The 23,783-nt window shown below is 41.9% G+C and overlaps 1 protein-coding gene across 1 annotated transcript in view; it reads right to left on the bottom strand.

Annotated features, from left to right (window-relative positions):
- Positions 1–23,783, bottom strand: part of lrch1 (leucine-rich repeats and calponin homology (CH) domain containing 1) — a gene marked incomplete in the record, with an annotated part of 100,651 nt that overhangs the window by 35,736 nt on the left and 41,132 nt on the right. The window contains 6 exon segments of the mRNA XM_014341275.2: positions 1–56; positions 1,031–1,118; positions 13,294–13,424; positions 13,886–14,022; positions 19,090–19,195; positions 21,152–21,278. Of these exon segments, the coding sequence (XP_014196761.1) occupies positions 1–56; positions 1,031–1,118; positions 13,294–13,424; positions 13,886–14,022; positions 19,090–19,195; positions 21,152–21,278 (645 nt within the window).

The raw sequence follows: 23,783 nt of genomic DNA, 5'->3' as shown, positions 1-23,783 counted from the left end.
TCCTCTGTGATGTGACTCATTGGCACATTAAGGCTCAGACTGTCTTCATCTGACGGCTGAAACAAGCAATGAAACGGCTTCAGAGCTGAAACAAAACTGTGAGAACCTCAACACAAGAACACAACAACTGATGAGTGTTAAAAGTGTAAACGTTCTCAGTTGTAGTTTATTACTTTTCTCGTAGTTTTGGGTCAGGAAAAGCATATCAGTTGCAAATTAGAGTTTATAATTTCAGTTTTGCAGACCTGGAGCTGGCTGCTGCCTTGAACAGCTTTCTATCTCAACAATGACCAAAAGTGTGAATTAGTAACAAAGAAAAAATGTGTTCATTCTAAAATGAAAAGGAGAGCTCTGACTCCCACTGATGCGACGTGACGTCAGTTTACAGAATCCTACAAAATTCCTCTGCACTGCACGGATAAAGACTACGAGAGACAGAAAAACGTTTAGCTTATCAGTTCAAATGAAGAAAATAACTTCAACTAAACGTTAAGTTGCCCCTAATTACAAGATGAGGCCAAAGTGCCTCCGCTCTAACAGTATTTCATTTCAAGACCAAATCCAGAAGAATCTCAAATTCAAAGTCAAATATTAAAATTTTCAGTTATTTGTCATTTATTTCAACTTTGTATTAATTCATCTTAAATAATGCTCTTTAACAATTTACTGTTAAATGTAACAATTCATTTTTTTGCCATTTTTCACAATCATTTGCTCACAAGTCCACAAAAGAAATAACAATTTGCAGAAAAACTGAGTGACGTCTAAACGGGTCCGTCTTTTAATGTCACCGCACTCACTCAGATACACAGACTTAAAAAATGAGCTGGTGTGATTAGAAAATGAGGATTAAAGGAGTAAAGATGAGTGTATTAAGTACATGTCTAACGCATATTTGTGCATGGATACATACACACACATAACTATACACCTATATTTGAACATGTTACAATCATATTGGTACAAATGTACAAAATCCCCCCCCCCCACACACACACACACAGACACACAGATGCAGAGACACACACACCTCAGTAGCAGACAGTCTCTTGTCTCCGTTGTCGCTGCCGACTCCTGAGTCACTGTCCTGCTTCTTCTGCTGCTCCATGTCTTCCACACTGCAGACACAAGACACAGGTCACACACCTGACACACACACAGGAGGCAGGTGTGTGTGTGTGTATGCACAGGCGAGACAAAGAGCAAGAGAGCCACAATGACAGAGAGGGAGATAGAGAGAGAATGCTCCCCCTCCCCTCTCTGCTTCTCATGCTGCGTTCACACTGCTGTGTAAATTCTGATTGGCTGTTTGGATTTAACCTTTAACTGCTGTCATGAAAGTTTCAGGGCATCTACAGGTGTAAGCCGGCTAAACAAAAACTTTTTTTGACGTCACTGTAATCGACATTTAAAAATGAAACCTACAACCGAAATACACAGACCACAGCAAACAAAGTAAAGCCTTCATCATCCTCACTTCCATCACTGTACTGCATGTCTGCATGTACCCTCTAGCAGGCCTGAAGTATTCTTCAGGAATTTATTTAGTATTTTTCATAGCTTATGCATCTTCTCAGCATTCTTTAACTTTACACATGTAAAGACAGCCAAATGTGTAATGAGGAGAAATTCTTGAGGTGACAGGACTAAAGAGAGACCCATCTGAACCACCAGTAGTACAGCTCAGCCTGCTATGTAGACACCCCTATGGCATCAGTTTGAAAATCCTACATTACCCTCTTCTCGAGTTATCGCATTCACAAGATTTTCAGAAAACTTGAACTTTGACCTTTCACTTTAGGTTCATGTCACAGAGATTCAGAGTAGTCTGAGATGATTTGTAAACGTGCCTGTGTCATTGATTTCAAGCTCATTCTGGAGTTATCGGGTTCACAAGATTTCAATAAAACTTGAACTTTGCAATTCAAACATGTTCAAGATTTTTTTTGTAGATACACCTATGGTATCAATCTGAAGCTCCTACACTCCTACACATTCTCAAGTTATCTCATTCACAAATTTAGGTTAGGTTTTCACTCTGCCCGCCCAGCCTGCCCGGTGGAGTGACAAGAATACTCCATCAGCCTTTTACAGCTGAGGGGTAAAAACTTATGTACAAAGTTTCTGAACCTTAGGACGCAAAATTTAATTTAGGACCTTAAACAATCCAATGTCACATGTTTTTCACTGCCAAGCTTTCTATTAAGCCCCATGGATGGCATGAAGTTCCTATACTTAATCCTTCATTGATTTAAAGTCATAGCTTCCTTAATGTTTTATATTACTTAGACAGTTAAGTGCTTTTTTTCTGGCCTATGAATAGAACGACTTGATGCGATCAGACAGAGGAAACCTAAAATAATATTAAACAATAAAGAAGCTCATTGAGTGGTTAATATGATAGTTAAAATAATAATAATAATAATAATAATAATAATAATAATAATAAGGTGTAAGCCTTCAAATAGAGTTTAAATCAACTTTTTCTGTAAGACTTTTCTTAAACAAACTGACCTGTCATACTCTGTATAATATTTAAATCTAAAGCATTATTAAACAAATTCTATTATGTTTATTATTTATTCATAATAGAACAAATAGAATATATTTGTTCTATTGTGATAAAACATCCCTATTTGATCAAGGGAAGATCTGAAAAAAGGTTTTAAAAATCAGTGTTTTAGAAAACACACAGGAGTCAAATACAAGGGCATCTGGGGAACTTTAATTGGCCGTGTGAACACTGGCCTGTGGCAGTCTCCAAGCAACTGAACAATAATGAGGTGCTGGAATTGCTCACTCACACACACACACACACACACACACACACACACACACACACACACACACACACACACACACATCACACACACAACACACACGCACACACACAGCATTTTCTAATAACCCTTCTGTGAGCAACAGTGTCGCTCCTCTCCTCTCATCTCCTTGATCATGATTCTACAAGTGCAGTTGCTTCATAATAGCCCACACAGGTCACTTTAAGTCTGAGACAAATTAGGGTTCATCCATCTCTCTGTGACCTCTGACCCCCTGACATCCTCATCATGTCACTAAAAGACTAAAACTCGTGTAATAGCCAAAAAAATATGCCATCATAAGCAAATGCTATGAGCAGATCTGGAACTTGGACTGTGTTGTTTTACTTTGGCGGGGCACTCTTTCTTCATTTGGTAAACCGTAAACGGAGCCATGCTGGGTTTCATTTTTATCTAGCTCTGTTTAAGGTCATCGTATTAATGGGGTTTTAAAAATAGCATCACTCTGTTCTCAGCTTCCTCTGGAGTGAGACGGCAAACGACTGCACCTCACAGAAGCGTACTAATTTATTATCCACAGCCTTTTTTTGAGTGAAAGTGGCATTGCATGTTTATGAAAAACAAAGCTGAGAAACAACAAATTCAGAGTGATGGCTTGTAATAATGTTTCAGTGAAAGACGAAAAAAAAGAATCGGAAGCATTTGAGGATCACAGAAGACGACTAAGAAGAAATCATAGAGCAGGAATAGAAGACTTCTGTTAAAATAAATATGAAGTTGAACTTTAGCATATCTGTCTTTCAGAATCATAGCTTGTCAAAGTCAGGGATTGGTCTAATTTCAGTAACCCTGCATGGAAAACACAGCCAATCAAAAACGGCTTGTCTACCAATTCAAAGATTGGTGGTTCCACTCGGCACTCCTCCAGTCTGCATGCCAAAGTATCCTCGAGCAGGATACTGAACCCTGAGTTGCCCCTGATGCATCTATCAGTGTGAGATAAAAGTGCTTGTATGAATGTGTGTGAGAATGGGTGAGGCTGTAGCATAAAGCACTTTTGAGTGCTCAGTTAGAATGGAAACCACTATAAGTACCAGTTCATTTCCCATAAAATCAGTGACGTCATCAACTGTGTATTGAATCTAAATGCAATCGATTATCGATGGAATGCCAATCAGCAGGCGGTGCTGTTTGCTGGTATTAATTGATAATATATGGAGCCAAAAACTGACATATTAACGTATAAACCAATAAGCATCTTACTGGGTTGGGAGGGGGGGTTAACATATTCCCGCACTATAAGGCGCAATTAAAACCTTTAATTTTCTCAAAAATCGACAGTGCTTACTCGACAGTGGTTGTGCTTACTGACCTCAAACTGCTTTTATGTGGTACACAGCACTCAAAGATCTGCCAAAAAATGTTTTAGTATTACTTTGGTAAGCTATGAAGGCGCACCGCTTGATGAATTGTCGGAGCATTATGGCTAACATAGTCAGGAGCCTTGCGGAGTAATCTGGGTCCTAAACTCCGTCTACTTCAGGTCCCAAAGTTAAATGACCACTGCAGCATCACTGAGAGTTAAAAACTAAATTCTAAATTCTTTCATCTTTAATAAAATGATCAGTGTTGCTGCTTTACCAGGTGTAACAATTAAGTTTAACATCCAGGCATCCATGAAAACAGAATTTATTAAATTTAACGGAGTTAGAAGTTAGCAGGAAGTTAGCTCGCTAGTTTCCACCTAAACATGATATAGCATGTTCTGACTGAGAGATTTCTGAAAAAATTAAAACGTACAGCTCTGCTATCACTTCCAACATAAATGAAGACAGAAAACTAAACAGCAGTGACGTTTGTAGGGTTACTGAAGTTGGGCTAGCTGGTATAGGGCTTTGGAGCGTGATGTCACGGGGGTGGGCGTGGAAAGGATTTTGGCCCGATCCGCCATTTTGGGGGTCTAAGTAAGGAGCGAAAGCATAGCCATGGTTCGTACTTGCTGTGTGGTCGGCTGCAATGTTCGATCTTACGACCGGCACGGGAATAAGTTTGGATTGTCTTTTTATGCTTTCCCAACCTGGAAGCAACATGAAGGAGCTCATGTATCGGATATTACCAAACGAAGGCGTCTAGCCTGGATAGCAGCCGTGAGACGAGCTGATATCAAGTTCTGTTACGTCTCCAGATATCAGCTGGTGTGCTCAAGACATTTTCATTCCGGTAAGTTCTAAATATGTTCACATCACACTTTATAGCTGAATAATATTATCGTTGGTGGTCTCGGAAGTTATAGAAATTGCGATCAAACATAGAATGGAGTGACTTGATTGGTTGATGTAAAGACAATAAATGAAATGAGACAGGAAGGACACAAATTGGCGTTAATAATTTACCCGATTATCAATGTGTTAATTTGCATGTACTTTACAATTATGGGCATATAATATGATAACGATATTTTAGCAGTTCAATGATAAATGTGTAACATTAATTATGGTGGGGGGTGGAAAATGGCTATTTCACTCGGTGCACTCCAGCTGACTTACTTTGACGACGTACTCAGAGTTTGGCGGCTTGAAAATAGCCAAATCTTGCACCCAGCCATTTGTAAATTGGATGTGCGCCTCCAGTGACTTGTAATTACGAAACTGGTTCGCTGTGTAAGCGCTTACTCCACAAACAAGATACGTGAAGATATCGGGGTAGGACAGTGGCGGTAAGTCGTCTGGGTCTTTACTCCACTGCCGTATTTCAAATGGGTCCAGATTTGCGATGCACTCTATTTTTTTTCAAGTACCGCTGCTTCGCCTCTGGACGCAATCGGTCTCTATACCGTCCGTTTTCTTTTGAGCTGCTTTTAAGCATGTTTCTTGTCGTCGTCGTTCCAACACAGTGTGTTTGTTTTGATTCGTAGACCCCGAAAATGGAGCTGCGCTCCCACAATGCATTGCGGCGTGACGTCAACTCCAAAGCCCTATATAATGATGTGCTACGTGATCGCTAGCAGACACAGCTATGTTAGCATAACATAAAACAGTGAAGCTGGAGGATGAACACTAACATTTTTTCCACTCGATAAAAGTTAACGTGAGGGTTCCTGATGGTTAGGGACAAAATGCAATCGCATGGCAGGATGACGAAACGGACCAAATCTTCAGTCAGGAGAACAACTGAGAAAATCCATCCACAATACCAGATTAGTCATTAATATACTGCAGCATCATGGGAAAAGAGCAGCAGAGAGAATTCAACATTAATGAATCAATGCAAGAAGAATGAGTGGAGTAAAGTTCGATTTATCTGACTGTTTTGTTTTGCTTATAATCTGGTGCGCCTTATATACGGTCCGAAATATACGGTAGTTATTTCTGGAGTGGCCACTTTAGGTGGTTCCAAAACCAAATTAATTCCCATAGACAGACAAGTCAGAATCCTCAACTTGATGGCATTAAAGAGTTTACAGCTTTTCCCAACGTCTTTACAGCAGAAATAAAATGGGGGAAAAAATCTGCCAAACAGCAAAGCATGACAGCTGCAACAAATGATGAGCTTAAAACCAATCTGAAAATGACTAACCGTCAGAGAAAGAGAAAGTAGACCTGTTGCAGTGCTGTAGTTTGTCAGTCTGGTTTCTGTTCTGGCGTTTTATATGTATGGACTCTATATCCACAAAATATCAGCGCTCCCTCTAGGTCACCCCTTCATACCCTGGATGTTGCTGATGCTTTTATCTTGTGTGTCATGTGGAGTTTATTTAATCAAAGAAATCAAGAAGACAAGTGACAAAAGCATGAACAAGAATGAAAGCTAAAGGAAAACCTGATTTACATGTAAGTGTAGAGTCTGTGTGAACTACAGGAGAACAGAAACTGTTTTTCCTGCCCACATCCTGGGAGAGTTTCATGTGGGCGGACATCAACCCAGCTGAAGCTGAGTGTTGAAGGACCTGAAGAGGCAGAATTTTTATTTCCTATGTATTTCTGTTTTTACCGTACTTCCCTCCAACCCTCACCGGTTGCCCACCAGCTTTTTAAATATTTTATTCTTTATTCCTTCGCTTTTTGACATTACATCGCTTGGGTTAGACAAACTAGAAGTCCTTAATCCTAAAGCCTTTGGTAATCCCCCGACTTTGGATTGGAGGATGGATGAAATGACATAAATTCATTCTATACTGTACTCTGTAGATGTGCGTACTGTTCCAGTTTCATAATACAGTTTTACCTCAGACACACAGCTAGATTCCGGGTCAATCGACTGTCTGACATGATTTCTCTGCCTCCTCAGATGTTGTTCCCTACTCTGCCAACAAGAGTTCAAACTGTGCCACCAACATCCTAAAATATGTATGAAAGCGGTCATGACAAAACTTCAAGTGCTGAATCAAACCATGAAATTCTCCTTGCTGCTGCTGCCCCGTGAGAACCGGATGAACCCAGAATCTGTTTCTTCCTTTTCTTGTTTCGAAACATCAGGACCAGCTCATCATCGCTTGATGTCAACTTCATTTTTTCCACATTGCATTTTTTCAAAAGATGATTTTTCTTACAAAAGAAACAACGCTTTCACTGTGTATATAAGTTTGAAACTGTGTGTAAAGGCCTTAATGCTAATTTGCGTAACCAGGCAAAACAGTCCTTTGCCAGAGGCCTGGGAGCTTGAGGGTCCAGTATCTTTGGTGTTCCTAGGACTGCGCACTTCTGGACAGAGATCTCAGATGTTGTTCCCGGGACCTGCTGGAGCCACTCGCCTAGCTTGCGAGTCACCGCACCTAGTGCTATGATTACCGCTGGGACCACCGTCACCTTCACCCTCCACATCTTCTACAGCTATCACTACAGCTGTCTTCCTCTGCTTGTCCACCACTACTATGTCCGGTTGGTTAGCCATCACCATTTTGCCCTTCTGTATCTGCAAGTCCCACAGGATCTTAGCTTGGTCATTTTTCGACCACCCTAGGGAGCGTCTCCCATTTTGACCTCGAGATTTCCAGGCCATACTTGGCACAGATGTTTCTGTACACTATGCTGGCCACTTGGTTATGGCGTTCTATGTATGTTCTGCCTGATAGCATGTTGCAACCTGCTGTTATGAGCTGGATTGTCTCAGGGGCATCTTTACACAGCCTGCACCTGGGGTCTTACCTGGTGTAATATGGATCTTGTGCTCAGAGCTTGTTCCTGTGCTGCCATGAGTATTTAGTGGCACTGTGTGGCTGTTTATAGGTGGCCAGCACTGCAGGGGTTGTTTGTTTGTTAGTTTGTATTCCTACCATTGTTTTATCTGTCAATTTTTTTCTTTTTACATTGCTTCCTGTTTGTATTGTTATTCACTCTGTTTAGCTCACTTCTTTTTCTTTTCTTTGTATCACTTTGTGCAGTCCATCAACCCATTTCTCTGACTGCTTCAACAAGTCTTTCTTTTGTCCCTGAGATATGTGCAGTCTTTTTTTTTGTATGTCCTTACTAGGTGTCATCATTCAAGGATTGTAGTCTTTCATTCCTTTGTCTACTTAAATGTTTTCTTCCTGTATTCACTCCCCATTCCTTTATTCATCAGTCACAGAGAACATCTCACACACCGGTGATGAGATTTTGGACAAACCTTTCAGTATGATGGCAGTCTGTCACTGCTACCCAGCTGGGAGCTGGAGAAAGGATCAGTTTCAGCTGACTAATGGAGGATTTGGCTACAGGCTGAGAAACTGAGCAAGCTCAGATCACAGACAGTTTCCGTCTACGTGTAATGTTGTTAAAACCATACAAAATAATGGCCCTGGGGTGATGTAATGTGCTTCTGGCAACTATCTTGGCAGTCCAAAGCTTAAAACAACTTACAGCATTCATAAATAACCTGAAAGTCACAAAAATTTGAAACAAATGTCTCAAATGTTTTCTCTGTTTGCTAGTTTTCTCATATGTCCTAAACTTCTCTAGAAACAAATGATGGAGTGGGATGTGGATGTATCCTGCACACTAATACTCAATAAAACTGAGTATTTCCAGGACTGGGAATACAGTTCAGATGTGAACCAAAAAACAGAAAAAGCTTCAAAAGTTCATGATTTTACGACTTGAGTCAAATTATAGCTTTTTCTTGCTGCTGTTACACCCAAATTTCCCCTGAGGGACAATTAAAAGATTATTCTATTCCATTATGCCATGTCAGTAGTTATATATAGCATACTTTCTCTTAGTCAGGTTAACAAAACTGAAAGAAACCTTTGTTCAGGTTAAAGGTACAGTCAGTCATTTCTTTGAGGCCACTTAATAAAACAAATGTTGTAATCATAAATATAAATTAATTAGTGTGTAATTATTTCTTAGGACAAAATGATGCATTCTCATAAACTTAGTACATCAAAGGAGAAGAGAACTCGTAGACAAATTTTATTTTGTGTCAGCACATTCAGACTCAAGATATAGTCCATCCTCTCCTTCCTAACCTTAAAGCTAAGAACAAGCTGGCTACACAACAATTGCTTTAAGCTAACATCACACCTACTAATGCCAGAGTCCTAGAAATAACACTTTCTCTCTGGTAAACAGTTTTTATATTCTCACATCGTACAAGAGTTTATTCGCTAAGCCTCGGAGTCCAACAATGTTAGCCTCACTTCAATGAAATTTTCACCAACACCATGCAACGCATACTGACAGAAAAGTTCAGGATATCCTCAAAAACTCACACCAATATCACTGTGATCACAGAGAAGTGAGCTTTACTGACTCATCAGACCCCATTCACAAAGTTTTACAGTCTCCTGCATAGTAAAAAGAAGCGGATACTTCTCACGCAGCATTGACAGCTGAGGTAAGCTGCAGGCTGAGCCTAACCAGATTTTTTTGAGGTGACTCAAGGACAAAAAAAAAAAAAGCTAAACCCTGCAAATATTTAGTGGACACATATCACTTTTTATTTATTTTTAAATGTATTTATTTTTTTGATTTATTGTTACATGTTGCTATTATTCAAATATTAGAAAATATAAAAATGTCTTTTTTACACAATTGGTAGCAGACACATGCTGGCCAGCCGTGGCCACTATGGCTCTTTTGCTGACTAAAGCACGTTTGTCCTGCAGCAGCCACTGTAGCTCGGATTATACACTTTGGGAGGGGGAAGAAAACAATTAAGTCGCTGAATTCTTGCAGGTTACATCCCATGCTAATTTTGAAACCCATCATTTAGCTTTAAAACTAAAACCATCACCAGCTGCAGTATCATCATGCTACTTAGACAAGAAGCCAAACAGAGACAGTTCTATCACCGTGTCTGGTTTTAGGTACTGGAACCATGAGGCAACACTGCCATCACAAGTCAACATAGACTCAACATCTTGCTCTGTTATTTTCACCCAGAATACCATTAATGAAAAAACAACAAAAATTGCATTGCTACATAACCGCTAGCAATGCTATTCACTTTAATGATAAAGAATTCATCAGCGAGAGACCATGTCCGAGCATGACGTCCGAGCAGGCACTGAGGAGAGTGAACACAAGGAAAGCGGCGGGGCCAGACGGCATCACCGGCCGTCTGCTGCGCTGCTGTGCTGACCAGCTAGCAGGTGTGTTCACTTACATCTTCAACGAGTCCCTGGCGAAGTCTGTGGTCCCCACATGCTTCAAAAGATCCACCATCATCCCTGTGCCCAAGAACAGCAAACCCTCATCCCTGAACGATTACCGGCCAGTTGCACTGACCTCGGTAGTAATGAAGGTGTTTGAGAGGCTGCTGAAGAACATCATCTCCTCCTCCATCCCAGACACCACAGATCCGCTGCAGTTCGCCTACAGATCCAACAGATCCACAGAGGATGCCATCGCCCACGTCCTACACACCACTCTCAGCCACGTGGACAAGAAACAGGGTAACTATGTGCGAATGCTGTTTGTTGATTACAGTTCAGCGTTTAACACAATAGTGCCCTGCAGACTGTTCACAAAGCTGAGGGATCTGGGACTTAACAGCCGTCTGTGTGCATGGGTGTTGGACTTCCTCACTGGCAGAACTCAGGTGGTGAGGGTGGGCAGGTGCTTCTCCAACAGCATCACCATCAACACAGGAGCACCTCAGGGATGTGTCCTCTCGCCACTGCTCTACTCCCTCTACACTTCAGACTGTGTGGCCACCCATGGCTCCAACACCATTGTGAAGTTTGCTGACGACACAGTGGTGTTGGGTGCCATCTCCAACAACGATGAGGCGGCCTACATGGATGAAGTGAAGAATCTGGCATCGTGGTGCCAGGACAACCACCTCCAGCTGAACGTCAGCAAGACCAAGGAGCTGGTGGTGGACTTCAGAAGGGGTCAGCACAGAGACTACAAGCCCATTATCATCAATGGAGCTCCAGTGGAGAGGGTGCAGTCCTTCAAGTATCTTGGTGTCCACATCTCCTCAGACCTGACATGGGCTGCCCACATTCAGGTCCAGACCAAAAAGGCTAGGCAGCGCCTGTATCACCTACGACAACTGAGGAAGTTCAGGGTCTCTCCAAAGATCCTCAGGATTTTCTATACAGGCGCTGTGGAGAGCATCCTCACACAGAACATGACATCGTGGTTTGGGAACAGCTGTGTGAAGGACCAAAAAGCTCTCCAGAGAGTGATCCGTACAGCAGAACGCTGCTGCAGGATTGCTCTCATATAAGTGTATATGAGAGCATGAGGGTGGGAATGGATGTTTGTATATGTGTGTGCCTGTATGTCTGTGTCTATATGTCAGGTTGGGTGTCAGGCGCCACCTCTCTGGGGACATCTTAGGCCCTCCAAGGTATGGAGGCCTATCTCCCCCTACCACCACTTCCCCTGCCAGTGGGATCCAGCATGTGGTGGTGGTTCTTTGTGTCCGGGGATGGGCGTCCAGGTACACACCGGCTCACTCCTTGGCGGCCGCTTATCGGGGCCTGGAGCCTGGGGCTTGCTCGGGCCACTTCGGAGGTGGGGTGCCCCCGGCCTCTCGGCCTGGGGCTCGGTCACTCAGGCACGGCTGGCTGCCGGCGGAGCTCACGGGCGCGTCACTGCAACTCCCCCTGGCTTCTGCTCCGCGGCTGCTGAGTGAGCCCTCATCTGGGACTCTCCTCAGCTCTTTCTGGGACAGTGGCGCGGCTGCCCCTCTGTTGGTCTTCCTTGGTCTCTTGTGTTCTGGGGGCCTCTGGATGTCTGGAGTTTTGATCTCCTCCATACCTGCTTCATGCCCTGGAGGACGGGGCTGTGGCCCCCCCACACCCTCTAGCAGATCATTACATGAAGGAACCTTTTAAAAAAACAAGCGCGTCCATGCTCACAGGTGTACACACGGGTGATCACACCCACAAACTACACCCTTTTTGGCTCCTACCTCAAAGCACACTGTGTTCTGTTGATCTTATGTGCTGCACAATAATGTTTAATATTTAGTATTTACTGTCATATTCCCATATATCATTGTGATGTTGTTTATTCTATTACTCTTGTTCTCTTCTGCTTGTTTTCTTTTTTCTTTCTCAGCAGGTGATCCAGGTGATTGATATATGCATTTTTTTTCTTTTTTTTTTTTTTTCTTTTTCTGCTCATTCTGTTGGTTTTTGTTTTTGCCCTTCTCCCCCGTCCCTCTTCTCAGCTGTTTCTCTTTCCCTCTTTCTTTCTCCCCTTCTTTCCCCCAGTCAAGTCTGTCCCGTATTCAGTAAGTGAAAATAAAATAAACAATAAAAGGTGAATCAAATGGACCATTAGGCAAGGCTGGGATGGTCAATTTGGTAAAGTAAATCCGTTGGGCATCTTTCTTTGCCTTTAGACAACAATTCTGATGGCAAAAGAGCCAAACGGGACAGGCAAAAAAAAAAACAAAAATAAAACAATAGGATTGCTCTCCCCCCGCTTCAGGACACCTACACCAGGAGATGCCGGACTAGAGCAGCGCAGATACTGAAGGACCCGTCCCATCCTGGCAACAAACTGTTCCAACTTCTGCAATCTGGTAGAAGGTTCCGCATCTTCCGGGCAAGGACAGAGAGACTCAAGAGGAGCTTCTATCCCCAAGCCATCCGTGCCCTAAACACACACACCCGCCCTCTCACATCATCTATAATTGACTGAGACAGGACTCTTCCAGACACTAAACCAAGGCACAATGTACATTTCAATTCCTTTAATTTTAAATATGTTTATATTGTCTATCCTGTAAAATAGTCAGATGTCTATTCATATTAATGTACAGAATTCACCTGCTTGCTGCTACTACTGCACATTCACCCAATGTATATACTATATATATATAATGTTCTTCCTCTACACCCCCCCCAATTTTTGCACATGTCGAGGAGCGTGTCAGGCTACATTTCACTGTGTGTTATACTTGTATAACTATGCATGTGACAAATAAAGAACCTTGAACCTTGAACCTTGAATTGACATTTCGACACCAGAACGTTGTCAAAGACGTACAGTCTAACTGCACTACAAGAGCAGACGCTGATAATGAAGAGAAGATAATCCCCACCCAGCTGTGTGATACCACGGTAACTGACCTGCCAGTGGTGGGCCTTGATAAGTTGATTCGCCCCATGACGGGCAGGTAGAGAGAGTCAGGCATCTTCTCGCTGCGACACGCCTCAATGCTCAGATACTTGAATATGTGAACTTTGCCCTTTATACAGATCTGAATAATGGGAGGAAAAAGGACTCAAATCAGCATCAAGTAAAAGTCCAGCTTTACTTTGTTTTCTACATCATTTCAGCCTTTATTCACAAAGACTGCTGAGTCACTTGTGTCTTTTTTTAGCTCTTGCAGCTGCTCGTGCTTAACATTTCCAAAAGCAGGTACATAGCTTTATACTACCTATTGCAATACTGCTGCTATGCTGCTATGATCATGATGATTGCTGTAATGGCCAGATAATAGCCCTGTGCAGGAACATTAAGCTGAAATGATACATTTAAAAATATAAATTTATTATGAATTTCTGTTTCTTATATTAGGATGGTATCTACAAAAAATAAAGTAGGTTTAATTTTCAGAGATGTGCACCAAGAATTTATGTCGAATCATGACTAAGACACAAAGAATAGTGGAAGATATAAAGTACATTAAGACAAAAGTGTGTGTGTTTGTTTATGTACCTGTGCGGGTGGACTCTGCAGTGGATTGTTTTCTAACTGTAGAGTCTGGAGCTGTTTCATCTTCCTGTAACACACTGGGATGGTGGACACTTTGTTACAGGAGAAATCGAACTTCACCAGAGGAAGATCAGCCAAGTCTGTAGGAAGACACAAACGCACAAACATCAGGCAAACAGCTCTGGTTATCTGCTCCTTCAGAGCGAGCAGATTTGTTTTGATTTGGCTTATGTGATATACAATGCAGCACATAAGGGGATTATATCTCAGCAGAAAACTTCAGGGTTATCTTTTTTTTTTTTTACCCAAACCATGTTTGTTTTCCTTTTACTTTCTGCCCAACAATAACTCGAATGGAGACGCCCAGGAGGTTTAAAGTCTGACCCTTTTGGTTGATTTTTGCAGAGGACAACACTCAAAATTTGAGACAAACTGCACCTTTGAAATGCCAGCAAACTAATGGATTTAATCTTCCCGGGACTTTACCCCTGCTGTGAAAATGCTAATCACAATGTGCTGGATGAACTTTCACTCCCCGGAAAGTTCCAGAACATTCGTTTTTTCGGGGGGAAATTAATGTTCCTGGAACAGCGAGTGGAAAATCACTTTTGGAGAACTTAGGCGTTTCTCAGTGTCTTCTGTTTTCATGTAATCCAGACTGACTCCATGGTGGTGAGATCTGTGGAGGTCGGATGATCTCTGCCAGAACACTTTGTTCTGTTCTTGTGTCTGAAGATAGCTCTTTGTGAATTTTCTTGCTGCAGAATTATTTTTGGACTGCTTAGCCCTCTCTCTGATGGCACCAATGAGAAAGATTGCATCAACCTGCAATCTTAACCAGGCTGAAATGAGTGAATTCTTGTTATTTTAAACCAGGAATTCTTAAAATAGATGCTAAAGAACAACATATTTGGGCAGGGATATTGGAAAAAGTGGCATTTATTAAATATGAAATGGTCAGAGCAAGATGCCCGCTCTTCTGCATCAGCTGCATAGACCATACCACCTGCCCAGTCAGGTGTGGGACATGGGAAAACATGCATTATCTAGTTTCTGCTGACATGCACACGCTTCAGTGATTTGCATAGAATTACAGATATTCAGGTGTTTTCCATAACACTACACTAAGAGGCTTCAGCACACACATAACCTGATTTTAAAATAGACCGATACCAGCAGTTTGTTTAGTGACAGTGGAAACCCCCCCTGCTGCTGATTTAGTTGATCTCAAGTAGACTACACACACTTACACTTTCACATGGGTAAAACCACCAACATGTTTCCCACCAGATAACACAATGCAGCTCTTGTTGTTATTTTCAGACTAGGTTTGTAATTGTTAGCAGCCCAGAGTCAAACTGTTTCTCTTCATGTGAACTTTATTCCTCATTAAATCCAAAATAACCTGGAAAACCTGGAACACCTCTCTTACACAGCGTTTTACTGGAGTGACTAAGCTGTAATTTAACAAAAGTGCCTGTTTTATGTTTAAAGAGTTATGTAGAGTCAATATACAAGCGTGCACACCTTCACAGAGTACCCAATATGTTAACAAGTTAGATGAAGAGGTTGACCACACGCTTGATTACAGATTCCAGGTTGCAGCAAGCTTTGGAACCAGCTTTTAAACTAAACACAGTACATTTCTCTATGTATTTCTGCATTTCTTCCCACGGTATTGGGTTTTACACTGGAACAGTGATACAACACTGCTACCATGAGATCCAACTGGACATAACACCATCCCCCACCCCCCTTATGGTGGTACCATAGACAGTATAAGAGATGAACGTAGCTTCTGTGGGCAGATAAATGAAGCCAATGCTGAGGTGCCTTAAACTTGCATGCCTTATTTGTATGGCATTAGATTGCAATAGCTGTGGTTGCAAAAACACTTCCAGTCCTAAAGAAGTGTACAGGTATGGGATTTCATTTTTGACTGTTGTAAGCACTCTACTGTTCAGTTTATGGGCATGGTCATTTATGCCAATAAACTCAACCTTGAAGCTAGCTTCCAAGTACCCAACCTTATTATAACAACAGGAACCTGGAGACCTTGAAGCTCACTTCAACTGCACTCACTGAGTGCAGTTGACATTAACTGAGCTAATGATATTTAGCTCAGTTAATGAGGTCTTTGCGCCTAAATCTACAATTAGTCGATTTAGAATGTAATTTTTTAGAAAGCGAGAATTGCAATGAATGAAAGGGAACAAATGCATTTTTCAAAATATCAAACTGTTTCTTTGAGCGTAGCATGAAAATGGGAAACAGAGAAACACAGAATCATTTTTTCAAAAAGTTAACACAGATCTAAAACTTACCCTGAACTGCACTCAGACTATTAGCTTGCTAATGTTATCCAATGCCTGTTTTTCCCAGCTGCTTGGCTCTCCCTGATATTACGTGATTTGGAATTTATTACCAGAGTCACTGTAAGCTCATCTAAATTTTAAAAAGGCATTATATTTCTCACTGTGAAGCAATTTATTTCTCTATCTTTTCTAAGTCTTTGCAGTTATATAATTAACCTTTCTTTGAAACCTTTTAGCTGAGGATAAACTGTGAAGGTTTTTAATGGTGCCTTTACCTAGACTAAACAGTCATGTACAAGAAATGTATAAACTTTCCGGACTCCTGGTCCACCAAACGCATTGTTCTTATTTGTCTTCTTTCCCTGTATAAGATGTCGAAAAGAAATTCTCTATGTGAGTGTATGTGTGTGTTTACAGATCCTCAGACGGATGTTTGGGTTTGTGGGCAGAAACCAATGGGGGAACCATATCCTGCAGACTGCTAATGATGCGCAGCTCAGGAACCCATCAATTTTGACAGCATGATCATTACAGAGTTTTTAGACAGTTTCTCATAATTAAAATCACGTGTAGGCGGTAATAATGTCAGCTAAGCACATGTGATGGTGTGAGCGGTGACACCAGAAAGCATTCCTCTGGTTACTGGATAAAAATATTCTCTATACAGTACTCGATTAAATTATGCATAAACATATGTTCCCTTATGCCTTGAGATCACTCAGGACAAATGTGTAAATTTCATCTATAGTGCTCTAACAATTTTATTATAAAACAATCTGACTTTAAAACCAAAAAAACAACAGCAGCAGGCCAATCATGACAGCAGGGGAGACAATTCCTATAAAAGGTACAAACTACAAATTCTCTTTTCACTGCGTTCCCTTCATCTACTCGTAGGACTGGACTCAAAATCTGAGGTTCTAGATCTTGTGCTGAAACACAAACAAAATATACTAGGGTTCACAAAGTTTTTAACCTGCAACGGTATACAAAAACGGGAAAAAAAAACTTGCAAATTACTCCTAAATCTTTTTTAAAAGAACAATAAACAGAAAACTTTAAAAGAACTGAGGCCTCAAGTTATCTAGCAGTCTGTTTACATATGTTCAGATATGCACAGCATCGAATCTGACTGTTGCACACCACCTCACAGGTCTGGAGATCTGAGAGCTGGGCTGATATGAACCATTTTCCTGGTCTTAGTGAACTGTGGCTGTCTGATGAGAAATCTGCAAAGTAGCTGTGCCTGAAATAAAACACGATAACTGCTGATTTACTTTAGATGTTACACTTTGGGCCTGAGTCACTCAGGCTAGAGACTAGATGAAGATTTCAGACATGGCTCGTAGTTCTTTTCACAATGCAGATTTTTGTTATAACTAAATTACTAAATTTTTACAAGACCATCCATGTTTTCTTCTTTCTGGGTTTGACATACTGTTGTACAAACTGTGTTGATAAATAGCTGCTAATAGCATTATTAGATGACTTATTACTTATTGAGGTACAAACTTGCAGAAGCCTCCTCTGATGTCACTGGAAGGAATATGAAATGTATAAAGGAAAGTCTTGCAGCCTTGATGCATTATGCTGCTAACCAAAGCTGCTGCTGCTGCCATGATAATTCTGGCTTTAAAGATCATTTTTCCTACCAGCTCTGATCTTCTAGTTAGAGTCTGACTCTCTGACTTTATGCTATTGCCACCCTGAGCTTGGCCGACCTTTAAAAAGCCCTCAGCAGTCATGGTGGTCTTATCTCAGGGACTCTTCAGAGCTGCACAAGTTCAACAGATATTAAATCAAAAACAACATCCCTCCCTTTGTCGGGGCTGCCGTCCAGTCTGCCTGGTTGAAGCCCCCCTCCCCCCAGCACCGTGGTACTAAGCTTCTGAACCAGTTCAAAGCTCATCAATCAATCCAGGAGATGGTCATAAAGGTGAGGGGATGGGGATATGTAACAATTCAGGAAACTGGAGCAACAAATCCAAACCGGCTGAATAAAGCGATTGGAGTTGCTGTTGTTTATCATTCTGATCAACTATCTGCTGGTCTGACTCCATGTCTCGACTCTGTTTATCAGACTATCCACATGCTGGACGACTGACAATGAAGACAGAAATTGATTTTTTTTTTTTTAATATCTTGACTATATTGACTACAAAACAGGAAAAAAAGATCAACAGACCCATTAATAACTAAAACAGCTATAAGCGCAGGCCCTAACTTAAAAAAAAATACTGTAGTCAGATTGTATTTGGGTACTGATACTGGCCTTACATGCAGATCCAGAGTTGTTCTGGTGTTTATAAATGGCTGCCCGCCATGTAAAAGCCAGTCTCTCTCCAGCCTATCAGTTAGTCAGACTGGGCGTTGTCTCACTAGATGAGCACCAGACCTTTGTGGCTGTTGCTCATCTCTGTGTCACTGACTTATTTCAGACCTTTTGGGCTGGAGGTCGCTCCTCGGTCACACTGAGGGTTAAGTATATTTTTAGGCCCAAGGATGGGTGTGGCAGTGCACGCAGAGGACTCTGTGGTCTCAGATGCACCTCCCAGTCTTGCATATGGAAGAGATTATTCCATTTCTGAGTTTCACTCTAAATGAGACTTGACTTTCCGATCCTCGAGTCACAGCACGGAGTGCACAATAGGCTTCTGTAAGGTGCAGAGGTAAGGTGGGATCAAAAGAAAAGTGAAATTAAAAGGCTTAAAGGCTGCCTAAAGGGAACATAAATCACCTTAATTACACACCTAAAGTCAACACAAAGATTTCCAACCAAAATTCACCAGTCTTTAGGACACAGAGAGCTGAAAGCCTTCGCTTTCTGAAAGTCATCAAGAAAGACAGGACACTGCAATTTGCCTTATACTGGGGGGGAAAAAAGGCACTCACCTTCTGGCAGGACACAGAGAAGGTTTCGGCGCACGTTTAGCTCGCGCAGAGCTTTGAGTCTGCCAATGTGACGAGGAAGAGCTGTGATCTCGTTGCAGCTGATGTCCTGCAGAGGACAAAAACAAACGAGGGGAGTGAGCGGTTAATATTTATGATTAGTAATTGTTTGAAATGCTCTCGGCAGCACGGGAGCAAACATCACAGCTGAGCAGATGGTGCAAAGTCGAGCTGGGTTTTCATGCTGAGAGGACGCTGCTGGAAAGTTAATAAGCAATAAGACTTTAATACCATATCACACACATATACAGAGTCCAGGTATAAAGAAGAGGTGAGAGCAGTGATGTAGTTGCCTGAGCACAAAGAATTAAACTCATACTGACAAGAAGTGAAATAACAGTAAGCAATGGGAAGCTTCCAGGTTCTGAGTTATCTCAGATTTGTTTGAGCAGACAGTAGCTGCTTTTAGCTGAAGTGAAGGACACTTCTGACTGACATATGAAGGAGTGGGAATCAATTAGAAGAGACAATGTGCGATGAGCTAATCACTTTATATGTGGGCGGGGCTTTAGTTTAGAGTCAGGCTTTGCTCACGACACTTCAGCTTATTTCATTTTCACCCTAAAAAGACTGAAAGTGATGATGTACCCCGATTGTCCTGCTGCTGACCAGAACTAGACCGTTTTCAGCTAACAGGCCAGGATGAGGACTGTCATTCTCATTAGCCTCTGCTCCCTGCACAGGAGTGCTAACAAGCAATGTGATTGTGTTGCCTGCCAGCAATATTCCATGTAAAGAGCTAAAACAGCATCATTGTGGCATACTGACTCTCCTCTGAAACAAAACGGACAGTGTAATGGGTCATGAAAATATCTTCCTCATCAACCAATCTGCCAGTGCTGCCATCTGCTGATTCCTTGTTTGCACAGCTCTGTCAGTCCTTGTAAAAATTCACTCTGTTCACAAGTTTGACCCAATCAGATCAGGTCGGTCAGCATCACGCATATTGTGAATGAGTTAATCACAGCACACCACCACCACTGGATAAAGTGAAATATCCCACAGATCACTATCAGTTGTATATATTATGCAGCACTTTATTGTGAGACTTGTTTGATTTAGAATAAGAGATGCTGTTGTGGAGGAAAAAGTAAAAAATAAATGTCTTATTATGAGTTTAAGAAGAAAATTCCATTTCATTTCTTCTGCTTATCCAAGGCAGGGTCCTGGGAGCAGCACTCTAAGCAGAGAAGCCAAAACCTCCCTCTCTCCAGCTCATCAGGGAGAACAACAGAGAGATATAATCTCTCCATCATGTCCTGGTTCTACCCCAGGGCCTCAACCTAGGAGGCATCCTAGTCAGATCCATGAACCACGTCAGCTGGCTTGTTTTGATGTGTGGAGTAGCGACTCTACTCTGAGCCCCTCCCGATTAAATGAACTCCTCAGCCTTTCTCTAACAGACAGCCCAGCAACCCTTCAGATTTTGCTGCCTGTATCCGTGATCTCGTTCTTTCATTCACTACTCCAAGCTTGTGACTGTAGGTGAGGGTAGGGACGTAGATCAACTGGTAAATCAACAGCTTCAGTTCTCCTCACCACAACAGAACAGTACAGCATCTGCAGCCAATGTCCCAATCCATCTGCCGATCTCCTGCTCTGCTCTCCCCTCAGTCGTGAACAAGACCCCGAGATACTTAAACTCCTCTCTGACCCTGAGTGGGCACTACTCAGGGGCACAGAATCGACGATCTGATCTGATTTGTGTCTTTTTTCAGAAAAAAAAGACACAAATCTAACATCAGAATGAGCCAAGGAAATATAAAAAGAGAGTGACGACGTATGTCCCTAAATTTCATGTGACACATAAAGCTTACTGAAGAAGGGCTAAAAAACATAAGCCATAAATCCTCTCCAGACTGGGATAAAAGCAGTGAGCAGCACAACTGGAGCATAAGATATTCACATACAGACAAAGAAACACAAAAATAGAAATATTATTACTCACTCCTGAGTGCCACAGGAATAAACCAACACAGTGACACAAGTGGTAAAACAGCCTTACCAGCTCCATGAGCCTCTGCAGTTGTCCAATGGTCTCGGGCAGGCTGACCAGCTTGTTGTTGCTGGCGTTGAGGACTCTCAGAGGTAAACCACACAGGCAGGCCGGCAGGGAGCCCAGCTGGTTACGACTGCAAACACAAATATCATTCAGTCGAGGGGATCACTTGTGCTCATGTGTTTTTTTTCTTACACCACTTAGTATCTTTAAAGAGCTTTAAAATAAAAAAAGATTAAAACGGTAAAAGCCATTCCTTTTACATTGGACTACAGGTGAACTATAAGCTGATAAGCTGATCATGACGCAATTATAACTTTGTTTCTAAACATTTATGTTCCACACGGCCCAGTGGGATGTGACTGAAAGGGAGAAGAGCTACATGAATATTTTACCACCAAATCATTCAATGCGTTATTAAGATTACAGTTGGAGAGTTAACGATGAATGCAGGGAAGAATTCCTCACTCCCGAGTAGGGATGGGTACCGGTTCTGACATAAACAGTAGTAACCAGACCGAAAAGCAGCGCACATTTCGGTGCTTTTTTTTCCTGAGCTGTGATACACTTTAGATTCTAGCCAATCATTTTACGTTTCCGAGGATAGTAGGCGGGTCCAGGTACGTACGTTCTTTTAGAGCAGAGCTACAGATTAAAAATGCCCAAGGCGAAGCGGTCAAAAGTCTGGCTGTACTTCACAGCAAAATATGCAAACTCAGCAGCCTGCAACAAGTGCTTTAAGCTGATACTGTGCAAAGGAGGTAACACCTCGAATCTGATGAAACACCTGGCGACGCATAGCGTTTTTTAAAAGCCAAGAAATGCGCGTATTTGATAGCTTGCTGCGAGACCTCACACCGAGCACATCTACTGCGGGTGTGGTGCCTGTTATCAGACCCGGAGTTAGCAACATCCCCCAAAAACCGAAGAGGAGAGTCCTGGCCCCTAGCCCTGCCAGTGTAGCAGAAATGATGAGGATGATGATGCAGCAGCAGCCGTTCTTCTCTGCGTGAGTAGCTTAATGTTGTTCGTGTGTAATTTACGTTGAGTAGGCTAACCACGTTATTACATTAATGCATGTAAGGTGAACTAGCAAACATCATCATAGCTACATGCGGCTGTCTTCTTGTTTGATGGCAGATACTCCCTTCACCCTGGCCAAAAAGGCTAAAATGACCAAAGAAAAAGTGGAAAACAGTTAAACATGAGAGGTTTTTGGACAAAGTTTGTGTTTTTTCCATTGTTTAAGCACTGCTTCCAGCCAAGAGTGATACCATATATGCCCCATAGCTGCAGAAAAGGCTAACATTGTTATCTTTTTACAAAAAAACAGCTGAACATGAGAGGTTTTTGGACCAATTTTGTGTTCTCCATTCTTTAAGCACCGGTTTGAGCACCGTTTAAGCACCGGCACCGTTTCAAAAGTACCGGTTTGGCACCGGTATCGGATAAAACCTAAACGATACCCATCCCTAGTCCCGAGTCTGTTTATGTTGCCGTTTGCACCTTACAGCAACCCTCAGGAAGAAATAAACATGTCACAGCAATGTTTCCTTTTTACTACACACACACACACACACACACACACACACACACACACACACACACACACACACACACACACACACAAATATGAAAACAATGATGTCTTTTTACTATTTTTACAAGAGGAGACACACTGCAGGAAATGCTGTACAGAGGAAGTTATGCTATGGATGGGCAACAGTCTATTGTCTTAGGGTCTCTTTTTTTTTACCTTCATCTCTCTTTTCTAAACAGGACACGACCACTTTTGAATGAACTTTACTCAACTTTTACCAGACCAAAGCTAGCAGGGGTATTGTACTCATGTTCTACACTGTGGGTGCCTGACTGACCTGTACAGTTTGAAGGAAGAAGTGGAGAGTTGTCACATCTAGTGCAAATAACAGATTACACGTGTCTAATAAAATCTGTAGTGTCCAAGCTGGAAGGCCAGCTACAGGGAAGGCAATTCAATATATGAAATTTCCAGGAAATCCCAAAAAATACAACAGGTGTCGCTCCTCCTTTTGAAGCCGTCCTTCATTAGTCACACACACACACACACGCACACGCACGCATTTTCACCACAAGACTGCGAAACCCCGTCTGACTCGGGGTTCTGAAAATAGCAATCAGGAAACATACAGTATAAATGAGTTTATGCAGCTGTTCCCACACATACTCCGACACTGAAGAAAAAGAATGTTACACTTTAATACTATGATGTTGCAAAAGCTCCAGAGGTGGAACAGCCTGACATCCTCTCTGCAGACTGGGTGTGGTACAAGTAGCTACAGTATATTTTAATGGAACAGGTTAATTACACAAATAACTATTAATTCAAATATGCATCGTATATAATAGTATAACAGAGCACATCTCAGTAATGAAACAGATTCCAAATAATAATCCAAACACACTAATTCAACCCACCCAGAAATAAGATCCACACTCTTTGAAGATACTCTTAAATATCTAGAGTCGCTCTGTGTAGCTACATGTTGGCACAGTAGTGCTCTGAGCTACCCTTACTGTCCACCCCTAGGTCCACCCTTACTACTTCTATAGGGAATAAGAGGTTAAGCAGCAGCCAGGTGCTGATGATCAAATAGAC

Source organism: Haplochromis burtoni, unplaced genomic scaffold, assembly GCF_018398535.1.
Source record: "Haplochromis burtoni strain Fernald_Lab_line unplaced genomic scaffold, NCSU_Asbu1 Contig_467, whole genome shotgun sequence".
NCBI lineage: Eukaryota > Metazoa > Chordata > Actinopteri > Cichliformes > Cichlidae > Haplochromis > Haplochromis burtoni.
This window is presented reverse-complemented; position numbering and strand designations above follow the sequence as displayed.